This window comes from Apaloderma vittatum, unplaced genomic scaffold, assembly GCF_000703405.1.
Source record: "Apaloderma vittatum isolate BGI_N311 unplaced genomic scaffold, ASM70340v1 scaffold14638, whole genome shotgun sequence".
Classification (NCBI taxonomy): Eukaryota; Metazoa; Chordata; class Aves; order Trogoniformes; family Trogonidae; genus Apaloderma; species Apaloderma vittatum.
The window spans coordinates 85,985-101,447 of NW_009730345.1; the positions used below are offsets into that span (position 1 = coordinate 85,985).

The 15,463-nt window shown below is 45.7% G+C and overlaps 1 protein-coding gene across 1 annotated transcript in view; it reads left to right on the forward strand.

Moving 5' to 3' along the window:
* ADAM28 (ADAM metallopeptidase domain 28) overlaps positions 1–1,504 on the forward strand; it is an 18,000-nt gene extending 16,496 nt beyond the window's left edge. The window contains exons 19-24 of the mRNA XM_009874775.1: positions 136–226; positions 319–418; positions 699–764; positions 1,012–1,116; positions 1,307–1,369; positions 1,472–1,504. Of these exons, the coding sequence (XP_009873077.1) occupies positions 136–226; positions 319–418; positions 699–764; positions 1,012–1,116; positions 1,307–1,369; positions 1,472–1,504 (458 nt within the window). The remainder of the gene's footprint in view (positions 1–135; positions 227–318; positions 419–698; positions 765–1,011; positions 1,117–1,306; positions 1,370–1,471) is intronic.
* Positions 1,505–15,463: the final 13,959 nt, after the last annotated feature.

Consider the following 15,463-nt stretch of genomic DNA (forward strand, 5'->3'; position numbering starts at 1 on the left):
GCTTGAGCAACACCAAGGACTAATAGGGTCTAGACTTTATGAAAAGAACTACTTTGCCCATGGTTGTGATTGAAAACTGCTTAGTAATAGTGGATCTTTTAAGAAATTGCAGCTTGTGTTCTCTCTCTCTCACAGGCTTTGCTATTGTTGCCGGCGTGCTGCTCGTCCTCGCTGTCACAGCAACTGCAGCCGTGTTACTTATCCGCTTCCGAGTATTCAAGAAGAGGTAAAAAGCTTACCCCTCCAGAGAAAAAAACCCCTAGAGCCAAGCGATGTCAGTCACGGTAAGATTTACAGTTATATTTAATATTTGCACAGCTGCCAGATCAGAAAGGGACCTGGAGCCACAAACCAAGTCTTTGTGGATCAAGAACAAAGACACAGAGAACACCCTGTCCTGGTGGGACCTGCCCAGAAGGTAAGAGCGGGGAGGTGCTGGGCCAGCTCTAGTCTGCCTGGGACTGTAACTGAGGGCTCAAACCGTCAAACGTCATTAGCCAACGGGCACTACACTTCCACGAGGGTTTCCAAACATCTGGCTGGGGCTGAGAGCACAGTGCTGTGAATCCCAGCACGGGGAGGGAGTGGGGAAAGCAGGCGGCTCGAAGTCCCTGAGTAATCTGTCTGCAGCAAAGGGGCGGGCAAAGGGAACGCACGAGATACGGGCTCCGTCCAATTTAACTGTTTCCTATTTTCAGATGAACGACAAGAAACTTCTCCTTCCTGTACCCCCACCACAGGAGAACAAACCGCGGCTCCAGAGCGTAAGTACTTCTAGGGAATTTCCTGCTGGCTTCAGGGAGGACAGCACATACAGTTCACACCACGGGGCAGACCTGCAGTAACAACCCGATGCCCATGGCTGGGGAAATCACTGCACTCCAGACAAGCCCCTGCAGGTTTTCTCAGGGCCAGGGAGCATAAAGCATCGCAGCTTCTGAAATCAGTGCATCCTTTTACACCCACGGGAACACGCAGGCGGGTGCACACACAGTGTGTGCGTAGGGTCAGCGTGGTTTATATTCTCTTCTCTTACATCCTGCCACAAGGCCAAAAGGTCCCCCACCTCCAGTTCCTTCTACCAAACCAGCCTCTTCTCACACAGAAGAGATTTTTGTAAGTAAAACCCTGCAACTTTTCACGTCTTCAGTCTGGGTTACAAATGACTACCCAACGCCAATCAGTATTTTCAGTTTCTGGCTATGGTTTAAAAGAAATACATTAAAAAAATCCCTGAGGTCTGCATAGGTTCTGAAGCTGCTCACATAGGAAACCCTCATGACATGTAACCACATTTTTGTTATAGGCACCAGAGAGAAAACCTCCTCATCTCCCAGTTGCCAAAGGCAAACCTCCACCACCACCACAGGTAACCTGAATTCAAATGTGAATGGCAGTTCTTCCAGAATCTAATTTGTTTAAAATGCAGCAGGCACACTGTGATTTGTTTAACTCTTTCTTTTTCATGTAGGCTTTAAAACCTCCGATTAATCCCAGAGTATGAAGCTTCTGAAGCAGGGCTGATTGAGATACCTGAAATTTGCAGGGGCAATTTGTTTGTCCCTTGATCCCCCCACATTTGGCAAAGGCAACCGTGATAGTCTTCCTGTTCTCTTAAAAAAACCCCACAAACAGTGACTGAGAGCTGCTTTGAAAGAAAAAGGAACTTTGTGGTGGCGATGACAGCAATCTACTGCTCCAAAAGGAAACAAAGCAGAATCGCTACTTGCACTGAGGTGTACACCATGAGTAAGTTATGAAAGCTGCTTAATACATCCTAACTCCTAGGCCACCATGGCAAGACGTGGCTGCAGTGGGATGCTCTGCGTCTAACCTGTTTTCTGGGTGCAGACTGAGAAGGTCAGAGAAAGCACAGCTACTAAATGTTCGCAAATTGTAAAGTTTTTACCACGTTTCTGGATCTTTGCCAGCCACCTCCTCAGCAATGGACCAGACCTTCTACTTCATGTGCAAGTTGCAAGTTTTGGAAAAAGAAAAATCGTGCCTCCCCTTCGGAGGAAAGTCGGTGTCCTCAAGACCTGAACTAGCCTTGGAATAATATGACTACACTCTGGAAATGCATTGATTGCGGAAAGATCTTTTTGGATCGGATTCTCTCCTTAATCCTTAAGATTACCTGTTAAACAAAATTCCTCTGTTGAGTAGGTAGAACTGGAGACACACTCAACAGCAAAGCGCGCAGGAGTCAAACCGCTTGCGAGCGCTCGCAGAGCTCGGGCTGTGCCAGTTTAAAAAGAGCTGCAGCTGCCACCACCGCACCCGCGCGGAAAAACCGAGGAAAGCACAGTCGACAAAATCCTTAATCGTTTGTTTCACTTGCCCCTCCACTCCAGAAATATCCGAGTATTTCTCCCTTCCAGGATATACACACCTGGGTGTGGGTGTTTTCATTTAATTGCCCTTGCAATTAAAGTTGCTAACGAGACCTAGGCTGGGCTCGGGGGGTTGTTATTGTGCACCCGCGCGGAAAAACCGAGGAAAGCACAGTCGACAAAATCCTTAATCGTTTGTTTCACTTGCCCCTCCACTCCAGAAATATCCGAGTATTTCTCCCTTCCAGGATATACACACCTGGGTGTGGGTGTTTTCATTTAATTGCCCTTGCAATTAAAGTTGCTAACGAGACCTAGGCTGGGCTCGGGGGGTTGTTATTGTGGGACAGCACGAGGCTTCACACGCTGATTTGTTACTGAGGGGCTCTTCATTCGTCCTGGCCCGCTGGCATCAGCGCTGTTGACACTATTGGCATAGATCTACTCGGCGCTGTTGGTGTTGCTGTTAATAATACTGTGAGGGTGCTGGCACCGCTGCTATTGTTACCATTGGCACTGATGATATTCATGTGGTTGGCATCAATATTTTCAAGTTAAAACGCATAGAAGTGTTTCTGAAGGAACAAAAATTTCACCGGGGGGGGGAAAAAAAAAAGAAAAAAAAGAAAGAAAATAAAAATGCTGCGGACGTCAAGTACTAAAGATTTTATAGAAGTTCCAGTTTGAACTCGATTTGAGTTTGGATCAGGATCAAAATCAGGACGCGGGTCCAAATCGATTACGCTGTGGTTCAGGAAGGCAGTTTCCAGCCCTTGGGCTAGAGAAGACCCCAGGGCTGCCAAACCCCCATGCCAAGCCCTGGGGTCTCGGCGAGCGCTTTGAGTGCTGACTCTCTCCTGTTCTCCGTTCTGACCGGGGCCTCTTTGGGCTTTTAAGAAAGCCCGATCCTCAGAGAGCCTGAGACCTTCTAGTCAAGCTCATGAACCAGCTCACACCTGCTGAAATCCTGCTCCACGTTACCTTGTTCAGATACTGAACACACGACTGTACAGTTACTTTTCAAATGCAGAGCCTTGCTCTTTAGTGACTGCAGCTGCCCGCTCTGATACAGCAACAAACGTAAAAATTTCTTCTTTTGTGCTGGACTTGCTTTGAAGTTGCCAGTCAAGTACTATATCCCCTGCAAAACACAGACGGGATGAAATTGCAGTCTTCAGTTTGAGGAGTGAGGTGGTTTATTTGTTTCAGGTGAGGTTTTATTGGAAGAGCCTCGCTTTCTTCCACTTCAAATAACTGCTTCCTTATCTGAGTCAGAAATGGATTTTATTCTGTGTGTATCTGACTACGGTATAAAGATTCAGAGCTTATTTTTTACGAAGTATAATTAATGTATTTACATAATTAATGTATTTACGAAGATTTCTGTATTAAAAGTATTGTCTCTAGACTGGAGGAAGTTGTTTTTAAAGATCATTGTCTGCACATGAAACGCATGACAATAGCCTAAAATAATATCACCTATAACATCATCAAATCCCTAAAACTCCAATTTGGACCAAAAAAGTCATTCATAGGTATTGCCAAAACCCTGCCAAGTTAGCCAGTAAGGCTGGATGAAATAAGGGTAAGGGTTGACAAGATATTCCAAATTTTCTGCCACCTTAAAATCTATTTCTTCACCGTTTCCAACCTTTTCCACTTTGTGAGCACAAACAGGTGACAGCATCTCCTGCGATGGAGCGTGTTCCACTGTTGCACCAAAGGGCTCGCCTGTTGGTACAATCTGCTGTTGCGTTGGGCAAACGTGACATCTACTGTTAAAAAGCCTCTATTGCAAGAGGAAAGTGAACCCAAGGAAAGTGGACACCCGCACTCCAACTGTCAAGAGCCTGCGGTACGGAGCCCCAGAGGTCTAGCTGCACATCAGATGCTTCTCTCTCTGGAGTCCCGCATTTTTCACTGAATTGCAATAGTTTGATCCGAGTCCAGCTGGTCCCTTTTTCCTGCCCAGCACGATTTGCTACCCACACGGTGCAGCCAAGCTGGAAGCCCACCCACCAGCATCAGACAGCGAGGTATAGGGGGGCTTTTGTTGCTGTCGCCACCAGGGACCCAATGTCAATGGAATTGGCATTTGCTACACAAGAGCCATGTGCTGGACACCCCTGTCTTGCTCCCACCCCGAGAGCAAAGCAGGTTACCACTGGGTTTGGGGAAGGGAATTTTTAATACAAGAAAGTACTCCACTCCTCCACCTCCCCTTACTCCATGGGAAAACAAAAACGTCTTTTTTCTGTTTCTTTTGAATTTACCATCCTCTTTTCCTTCCCTCCATCCGTCTCTGAGGGTTGGTGCCACCAAGAAAGAGAACAACCTTTTTTCCTCACTCCCAAACCAATCTTCACTGCGAACACTTTTGGGGGGTTCTCGAAAATCAGACACACTCAGGACCTCCACAACAGACCAGTTTGCTCAGCAATCCCCCTCTGGCTCTCTGAACTGCCCACTTGGCTGTGCAAATTCAACACTGGCCATTAGAGGGCAATGGGGCATGGGAAAGAAGTTCCTCTCGCTTGCTCTGGGATGACTGCTATCACCTCAAACGAATCAATTCTGAATTTACTGGATCCTCTGACCTTGGGCTATAGATTCAGGAGACATTAATAAAGCCACCATCAGCCAGGCAGAGTGGGGAGATTGCAGCACATTCAGATTTTCAGACACAGAGGCACCAGACAACTAATAAACGGGCTAAACCTAACCCTTCAAACATGACACCATAGACAGTACATGCTTTAAGCTCCACACCACAAGAGGCAGTCCTAATTGATTCAGGTTTTACTGACCAGAAAACAAAATGTTGACCCACCAGCCCGTATGAATAATAAATGTCACTCGCAACTTGAAATTAAGAATTTTCTTCCCCCCCTTGCTTCGTTCTGCCAGCAGATTTTCAAAGCCTCACAGTACTGCATAAATCATTACTATCTTCATAAATAAATGAAAAGGCTGCAGGTTGATTCCACTGATGTGCAAGTCAGTGAAAATTCATGGAAATATTGATGATTTCCTAGCTGACAGACCCTAAGAATTTGGATCCTGCTGTCTGTCTACCACCCAGCTGGGTCTAATGCCTGTCCAGCACTAGGAAACAAATGGCTCTTACTGTGGTGGCCTTTGCCACTGGCTGATAGCATCAGTAAATGTGAACCTCAGCCATCAGCTGCTCAGAACCATTTACCAGTGGCTGAGAAGTGCCATCAGCAGTTTATTGATAACTTCCTGAGTCCAGCATTGCTGGATGCTTCTAATCTCCCTCCCGTGTCGAGCAAATGGGAGGCCCTGGGAAGGGAGCAGGGGTGGCTGTCAGGTGGCCAGCAATTGCCCCAGCCCCCCAGATCACTTTAAAGCAGCCTTCAGAAAAGTGGCACAGATATTAACAGGCTGTTACTGACATTAGATCCATAAATAATTCCACATAATTCATGGCCCTGGCCTTCAGAAAGTCTCAGGGAAAAAAAAGTAGAGACTGAAATATTGATAAAGTGTCTGCAAGAGCTATTTAAAAAAGGAAAGTGGTTTCCATGGGATTGGTCTAAGCCACTGCACCCAGGACTAGAAGGAAACCTTGGTCACACACCTGACAAAATAGATCTGAGTGCACAGCACCAAGCAACAGGAGAAATGAAAAGAATAACACAACCTCAGCAGGACTTCAGAAGCGGAGGCGTCACCTTTCAGCAGTCAAAACCTGTGGCAGACTGGAGAATATTTCTAGCAAGCCTCAGTACCTGTGAGGACAGAGCTCAGGTGTGCTTACTCTGTGCTGCAGATACAGAAAAGGTGTCTCTCTTACATCTGGTCATGCACAGAGCAAGAAATGAGTTGTTCCCTGTCATATCCTGAATCTCTTTTTTCATGTCCTTAAGTGCACTGGAGTAATGTATTTTCCATGTTACTTTTTGCAGCTATCACTGAGAGACATGTCCTCAAATCCCATCAGCGGGAACGTCCTGTTAAAGTGCTGCAGTGAATTGCTAAACACACTCCAAAAATTAGCTTATCCAAAAATCCCTGCTACCCAGCCCCATTCTGCGATGAGGCTTCATAACAGTAGAAAACCCATGCGATGACTCCAAAAGACAAGAAGACAAAAAACCCACAGCATGGTCACACAGTCAAGGTACTGAAACAGATGAAAACGAATTACCCCCTTCAGTGACACTGACTGAGCACCTGCATGCTCTGCTGCGGGCATCCAACACGGCCACGAGCCCCCTCCTCTCCCTCCCCTGCCTACTCCGCCTTGGCTGCCAACACAGGCGCCAAAGAACAGCAAGAAAATTCCCACTGCCTGGGTGACATTTCTCACGCAGCTTTGAGCCAAGCTTCAAGGCAACAGCCACTCTTCCATTCTCAGGTGGCACCAAGGGACCCACACCAGTGGCACTTGGCAGCTGCAGCCAAGGGCTGGCTTTGCAGAAGAGCTGAGCATCTCCCACACAGCCAGCACGCTAAGCTCGCTCACCTGCAAACTCAAGTTCAGCCTTAAGTTCCTTGTTCTTGTTCAAAGTAAGGACACTGGCTCCTCTTTCCTCTCCCCATCTGCCTCATCTCAGAACTCAGAAGCCCTCACTTGCCTTGGCTGGCTGCAGCCCAACCCCAGTTCTGGGCTGAGCCCACTGGCATCAGTTAGATAAGCTCCGTGCTGTGTGGATCCTCTGTCTTGTGCATTTATAGTAGCCCACAAATTGTTTTTTTTCTAGGCTACAATAGCAAGAATGACTTGCAGTAACAACACTAAAGCATACATTAAAAACCTCTGGTGTCAGCACCTCGCTTTAACACGCAACCTAGCGACACGCTGCTCTGCTGGGACTGATCTTTGTGTGACAAACCCTACGCCCAAGCCCTGCAAAGGAAAACAAATAAGCTTGCACACATCCAAGTACATCGCAGCAGCCCCACATCCAAAAAAGGGGAGAGGGGGAAAGCCCAGTGGGACCCTGCGCCTGACTCATCCGGCAATCACTGGACCTCCGGACAGCTGCAATTTGCTGTGAATTTTTCATGCTAGAATCAGCTGTGCGCTGCAGGCACGTAGCCGAATGGAAAATAAACCTGAAATATTAATGATCCACTGCAGAGTGCAGGCAGGAAAAGATCTACAAACGAGGACAGGGAACCTTAGATGGCCCAGTGGAATCGCTCCCTTTCTGTCCAAAACGCAGGTGAATCAAAAAAAACCATGCGCTGTCCCGGGGGCACCGGGAAGGAAAACCGCTGGATTCCAGGTTTTGGGGTGTTAGCAGTCAGTCTGTGGGCCATGCTGGGAACCTGACTTAGCTAAACCTTCCAGGTTGTCGCTGGAGCTTGGCCAGGATTAGCACCGCGTGTGCCCAAAGCAGTCTCATTCCTAACTGTGGGTCTGAGCAGCACAAGGCACCAGGCGGACAAAGCCCCCAGAAAAGGGATCTAATTGTCCACTTATCCATATATCGCGGCAGCTGTCTAGACATTAAACCAGCAGACAGACTTCCCTTTCTCACTGATAAGACCTGACCCCAAACTCTGTAAATTTAACCAGAGTGGAAACATAACGCCTCGGTCAGAAATGAGCAAGAGCTCATGTTCTTCCCAACATTGTGTTTTTTATTTTCCTTCAATGATTACATTACTAATTTCACACCTATTCCTTATTCATGTCACCATTTCCTTGCCTAAAAGCCATCTTGACATGGGGTTAGAGTCATTTACTTAATCACTGCCATCATTAGAAATGCTGCAATCAGAAGAATAGTGCCTTCTCATTACTTATTTAAAACGTGCCAAACAGCATAGACATTTGCGAAATATATGTCAAATTATGCCCAGTGGAAAGGGAGGGGAAAAAAGAAAGCAGTTAGATATATGCACCTTCTGAGGTTTTACAGAGCACCCCCTGGCATGTAGGAGTGGCAGAGAAGCTTCAGTATTAGTTTAAAAAATTCATGGGCCAGCCGTTGCCTCTCTACGCCAGAAATAAATCCGTTAGTAAGAGTTACTCAGAATTAAGAAAGTGGTAATATTTGGCCTGCTGAGTTTATGCATCATGTCTCCTTAGGAAAGACATGCTACGATCCCGGGAAGAGGAAACTGTCTCCAAGTGCACAGCATCGCTCATTCGGATTGAGGCTGACATGTTTAGCAAAGTGTATTTATGCAAAGCGTATCTCGGGAGCTGCGGCAGGAGGCACATAGTGGGAGGTTTTGCAAAAACTGGGGACTTGGACCACCCGTACTCTCTGAAGTGAGAGCTGCTGGTGCTCGACCCTGCTGTGAAGCGTGGGTGGTGCAGTGGGTCCTGTCACCGTGAATCTCTAAAGAAAGAAGCCCCAACTGGCGAGGCTGACATTGCTCATTTTCCAGCGAGCCACGGCCATCGCCAAGGGCTATCCAGCATCTCCAGAAAGAGCCACCAGAAACAGGCAAGGAACATTAGGGAAAACGGAAGAATCTCTTTACACATCGAATATATGACTCGGCCACATCCAGAAATATTTGTGGTGTTCCCCTTGTCTCTTCCCTGGAAACATTTGCAATGCATTTCTATCCCTGCTGAAGTCAGTGACGATATTTCCACAGATTTAATGTGACCTTCACAAACCCTTTTTGTCCCCCAACCAAAGCATTCATCCTGTTTTCTATTTTTACTGTAACACTAAACTGTCATTTTCTGACTGAGCTTGTGCTGAGCTGCCTGACAGACAATAAATACAATCACACTTAAGTTAATGGGCAGGACACCAAAGCTTTTATTTTCATTAAACATCATTAGATGTGGCATGTCTTTTATCAAATCTGTCTCCGATATTCACTTTGTTAAAAAGTCCATCAAGCCCAGACTGCATAATGAAATCTGCAAGGCCAGATGGGGAATTTCTATTAGATATGTTAGCAGGTGAAAAAAAAATAAATAAATATATATTTCAAAACAGTCTTTAGAAAGGGTCCTGAGAAGACATGCAAAATGAAGATAAATTAATAATTTGAAGTGTGCACAGGGATTATTTTGCAAACAGTAAGAAGAAATGACCTATTTTAGCTAAAAAGACCCAAACTATAAAGCCTTACAAAACTCAAATCAAAGGTATTTAGATGAACATGGTAGTTAAACATCTTTGAATATGTGACCACAGTACAGAGGTTATAAACAGGTCCCAATTCTGCAAACTGCCATCAATACAAAGCAGATGGCTACTCTGAAAATTCCCTTAGGCTCACCACGCTGGGATAGCTTTAGGAGCAACGGTTGGGGCATACAGAGAAGAAAGAGTTTTGTCTACCTTAGACTCTACTCATGCTTGGAGCATTTAATTTCCGGGTGTGGAAAGGCACAATTTCCAAGGCTGCAGGCTGATCTGAAACACTTGGGCTGGCGTTCAGGGAATAGAAACTGCCCCTGAATCAGGTAGCTCGTTTTCTACATGCCTTGGTGACTCCAAAAGCTAAAGCCTTGCTTCTTGCAGCTTCACATCACCCAGGGCTGCATGACTGTTAGTCTGTTCGCATGCAGAGGGGAAGGGAGGAGAGAGAACAGGAGAAATCTGACCTTCTGCTCCTGAACTCCCCTAAGCACAGGCAGACTCAGCTCTAAGATGTTACAACTAGACCAAAGCTTTATTTGTTTTGGTTTTTTTTCCCTGCGCAGCTTTAAATCCTGCATCTTTATGTTCAATTTAAAAGCCTTGGGTGCAGGTAAGGTAACATCTCTTTACAAGCACCCGATCTAACCCCGGCTTGGAAGAGAACAACACAAGCTGCAACATGCCGAGGACACGTTTGCCTGCACAAGCCAGCTTGTCATCTTCTGCTCACGCTGGTGGTCCCAACTGCCAGGAGGCAGCACTGCCTCACACGTAAGTCCTGTGAGACCTCAGTCCATCACGCTGGTGCCACGGATCAGCGGAGCACATCATTCCCAGCACCAGGGCACTCGGGCTGCAGGCACCGAGCTCTCCTGCACAGAGTCCCTGAGGCTTTAGCAGGAGGGAAGCTCTCAGCCCTGAATGGGCTGAAGACTGACCTTTAGGCAAGGTGCACAGGCCACCACTCCAAATTTTCAGCCTCTTGGAGCAAGCTTAGGAATTTTGTTAGCTGGTGCCTGCTCCAGTGCGTGCAGGGAGATGTTGTCTCGCACTGCACTGAGCTCTACACTGGCCGGATTCAATCCCAAAAATCACGGATGCTCTGAGCTAACTCAAGTCCAAACAGAATCTCATCTCAGTCATTTTAACCCAGAGATATAGGTGACTTCATGATTGAGAAAAAAAGTTTGCATATACCAAATTTGTCCACAACCGATGCATCCAAAGGTTCTCCCTTCCCCAGGCTCCAGCGCGCTGCAGTACGGCGTTTGCTGTGTGAGCCACTCCTTGCACGTGTGACTACAGACTGATCTCCACAAAAATGCCTCCATTCAAAAAATGCTGTTAAATGGCGTCTATCTCTTTTCACCAATGCTTTGCGGTGCATTGTTTAAGAGTCAGAAGGAAAAAGAAAAGACAGATTTTGCTACAAAATTACATTGTGTTTCCTTCTCTGGCAAAAAGCAACCCCCTCATCTTTTCCTGTCAGTTTGGGGAAAAAAAAGAAAAAAAGAAAAAAAGAAAAAGAAAAAAAGAAATAAAAAGAAAACAAAGAAAAAAACTCCCAAACCCAGAAACTCAAAAATTCAAAGCACTTCATGCTCATGTCACAGTTTTTAATCTCTGAAAATCAGGTTTAAGTGAATAAGGATAATCTGCACCAGCGTCGATTTACTTGACAAGCCAATTGCTGTTTAAAAATGGGAACATTTTCAGAGGAAATTGTGAACCAGCCCTCTCTGTGGAGCCCGTGCTGGCTAACGCAGCAGCAGCCGCCGCACAAGGCTGCTTCTTGGCCTGAGGAGGAGAGAGAGAGCTCCTGAGGCAAGATGCAAGTGTGACCCCATGGCATCCAGAAAACTCTGCACCTAAAGCGATGTCTCTCTTTGGCCAAGATCAACCCTTGCAGTTTGCCATGCACGGTCTCTTAAGTAGGGTGCCATTACCTAGGGGATGTTCCATTCCGATCCCACCGTAAAATTCAATTTAAACAGTATCACAGTTATTTTATCGTGCAACTTTAAGATCCTGAACTTATTCCTCTGTAAGAAATAAAGTGCCCCAGCGCTGCCTTTCTCAGTCACATGCGACAGCAACGTGGGCTTCGCCACACAAACGCTGGACCCGAGCGAGACCGCAGGCTCCAGAAACGAAGTGATGATTTAGCAAGAGGAAGCTATCAAAACTCATTTCAGTCCTGAACTGTTAACATCCTATAAACTTCAGTGTAAGCCGAGTGTGTGGAGAGAGAAGCAGAAACTACTGTGCATCCCAGCAGATGTAAAAACTTATGGAAGAACAACCAAATGATGGAGGAGCAGGGACTGAGGCAATCCCAGGCTATTGCTCACTTTTGCATTGTCTGACCAGTTCATGAAACACTTTGAAGACATCAACGAACCCTCCACGTAGGGCTCGCACAGCCAGCATGTTAGAGTTTAGCGGCTTAGCCTTCCGGATGGGGAAAGCAAGAGAGGAACTTTACGCAATCTTTCCAAAATCACGAGGGAAGCAGCTGTCAAATGGCAAAGCAGGAACTTGTTAAACCCCAGGTTTATATAACTGCCCTCTGCAACCTGAGGAAGAACTTTTCAATGCCGATTAAACCTGTGCTCACAACACCATCCCCTCTCCTCTTTCACATACCGTTCCAAATTCTCTGTCCTTTGGCCCATGGGAAACAAGAGTCTACTCCCAGATCTACACATCTGGGAAGGGCAGGAAGGGTGCTCCTTGCTGTTGCTGCCTTTCTGAGTTTGATTTAGAGCTGCTAACATTAGCCTCTGAGATTAAAAAAACCCAAAAACCACCTTTACTTTGCAAGTAAGAAATGCCGAGTTGGGTATTTGCCTGGTGTTGTGTTCACCTGCAAGCACAGGACAAGACGGCGCTTTTCAGTAAGGTCAGCTCTTTGGAGAAATGCTGAACTGCACAGTGGCACTGGCTTGACCTTTCAAGCCATCAGTTAAACAAGCTGCCTATACTGTCAATTAAGGGGGTAATTTTCTGTGACATCAGCTTTCGAACAAGATACGAGCTGCATTTACTTGTCTGGAAAAGAAGAATTTATATCTCACTGTGGAGCTGATCTAAAAATGACTTAAGTCAGTAGAGAAAGCTGCAGTAAATTTTTGATTGGAGTTTGACAGAAAAGGAACTGAGCAACAGAACGAGTATTGTTTTCTAATCACTTACCCTGGGGAGCTGCTAGTATTAACTTGGTTTGTATGATATTAGTAAGACATTAGTAAGTGATCCTAGCTGCAAACATTAGTAAATATTATGAGTTAAGTAATGATGTATTTAAATTAAAATAGACAATGTGACATCCTCTTGATCTGCAGCACGTTCTTGCAACGGAAGCCTCGAAAGTAAATAGGTTTAAAGCTCCCGCTGTAAATATCACCCTATGAAGGGAATGGCGATCTGCGGCGCACAGGGAGATACCGCTGTGCTGGGCCAAAGCCTGAGGCGTCATCCGCAGTCAGGGCTAAGCTGAGGGTGTCACACGCTGCGGGGAGCCAACCCTGGAGATTTCAAAAATAAGTGCAGAAGCACCCTCCTCGTGACCTCTGTTTGAAAAGCACTTCAGAGCGGGCTCAGTTCACCAAGCTCAGCATGTGCCTAAGTGCTCTGCTGGGGAGAGGGAGATGTCCAAGCACGAGACCAGGTTTATCTGCGACTCCCTGTTTCTTACAGCCTGGGAGTCGTCCCCAGGAACAGCCTCACAGCCCGCACAGGGCTGGATCCTCTCAAAGACAGTCCAGCGTGAAAGGAGCAGCAGGTCATGCTGATGCAGCCCGCATCATCGCTGAACGCCTCGGACCGGATGAAACTCTGCCGCTGTTCAAATCTAGGACTGCGCACGCCGATTCTAATTTGCATAACAGGACTTGACTACAAAATCTCCATCCCAGCTTGCATAACCTTAATACGTTACTGCATGATTTGGTATAACTTCCTTCCACCTTTTTACCGATTAGATTGTCAGAAAGAGGAGTGTGAGTAGGGGAACTATCCTGGGATGAGAGCCTTGCTCCAATAAACAGCACATACATCAGCGACACCTGAAAACAGAGGTTTCGCAGGCAGCCTTACACCTCTCTCGGCAGATGTTTCAACTTGTACAGAAATAACACATCAGTCAGAGCAGGAAGGAAAGGGCTCCAAACAGATGGTTCAGAAATATAAGGTCTGTCATTGTAGATCCAGCCTCAATCCTCGAAGGAGGTTGTAGCCAAAAATACTACAAAGATCAGGTCATTCAGAGAGAAATTCTAAATGCAGTAAACTGGATTCAGAAAAAAGAAATGTGTGCAAAGCAGTGCATGAGCATAACGAGAGATCATTTCTCTGCAAACCATTACTTCCTGAAGCTTTCAATTATCACATATAGCACGATCGATCACGCTCAGGAAAACAAGTACATTTCATTTCAAGCAGTGGTGAATCTCACAGGTTCCCTACAGAATTTACAAGACAGTGCTTTGTCTGACACGACGTTCCACCCACCCGTCCCAGCAACACTCTCGGCGTCACCGTGTCGGTATGGTGGGAGCCGCTGCCTCGACCAAATTATTGAGCCCAGGATGTTGCCATGGGCAAAGGCCAAGCCCTGCATCTCCAGGAGCAGCAAGGAGCCTTGCACCAGTCCAAACCTGCAATCTTTATAGTATTTTAATTTCAGGTACGTTCACTGCTTAAAATAAATGTCCATTCTACAAGCAGCCCTCGATCGCTGCGGTATCGTGTGGCAAATCTCAATAGAAGGAAAATTGATGCCTAAGAAATCCTACCTGTCAAGAATTCCAGCTTCGCCAAAGCCAGAGGTGTTAAAGAGAGATATACTGGAGCTAATTCTCAGCGAAATGAGGAGACAGAATAATTGCTATTATCTTACAAGTACATCTGTGACAAATAGGCTGAGTGTATGGCCTATAAATCTTAATAAGGTTTGCGTTTCAAGAAATGCCTGCTGCAGGAGGGGCATGCACACCCCCTAGCCTGCTCCAGGTCTGAGATGAAATGTCCCCTGCTTAAAACCAACGCCCAGCTTCTTTATTAATGTCATGAAATAGCAAGATTGATGAGACCCCTTCCACAGCAGGGACTGGAAACCATTGAGAACAGCAGCTGCTTCATTTCAAAGAATTAATCTTTCTCAAATTTATCACATCAATTGTCAGAGCTGAAGGTGTTTGTGCTGCTCGAAGCTTAGGTGGTTCACCTTCCATTCCTTCTTAAAAACAGTTTCACCTTTTGAATAGGATTTTTTTTTACAAGAAAGCAGTATGAAACAAATAGGACAAAAGCATTTCTTGTCATGTTATTCGGTATTTTGGATGTAATCTTAGATTATTTTACAAGATTAGATGAGTATTATAATTTAAGAAAGAAAAAGTAGGTTTTAAACAAGCAAGTAACCATTCAATACCATCTAATTTTCTTTTCAAGGCACCCAGGGAGAAACGCAATCTTGTCCTCTCTATATGCAGGGGGAAAAAAAAAATACAATGTGACCTCAAGACACGCATCTCTTATGTTAACCTCAGTATCTGCTTTATTTTCAGAAAGGCTGACTCTGCAGAAACCTTTGTTGAAACATTCCCAGAGGGTATTACTGGGACAGTTGAAACGTCCTGCTGCCAAGACAACCAATTAAGAAAAACTAACAGAAAAAACGGGGAAAAGCAGCATCAAGAAACTTCATGTCAAGGTTAAAGATAATGGATGAATTAAATGGAACCACACTCCAATTACTTCACTGAGAGAATTTATGGCACTTGATTTCGCGGCGTAGAGTGATAGATGAAGAATTACACAAATGAACACAGTAGGTTTATTTTCCTATAATATTTGTTTTGTTTTGTGAATTAATCAAAAGCATGTGGATGCTCAGTTGACAAATGGAAGTGTTTCCCAATATTTCTATTTAAAAGACCCACTTAACTGGCAGCAGTTTTACTGTAAACCACAACTAAAAAGCCACTCGCTTCTTACAACATGAAGGCAACCTGTACCAAATGAAAGGTCTGGAATCGC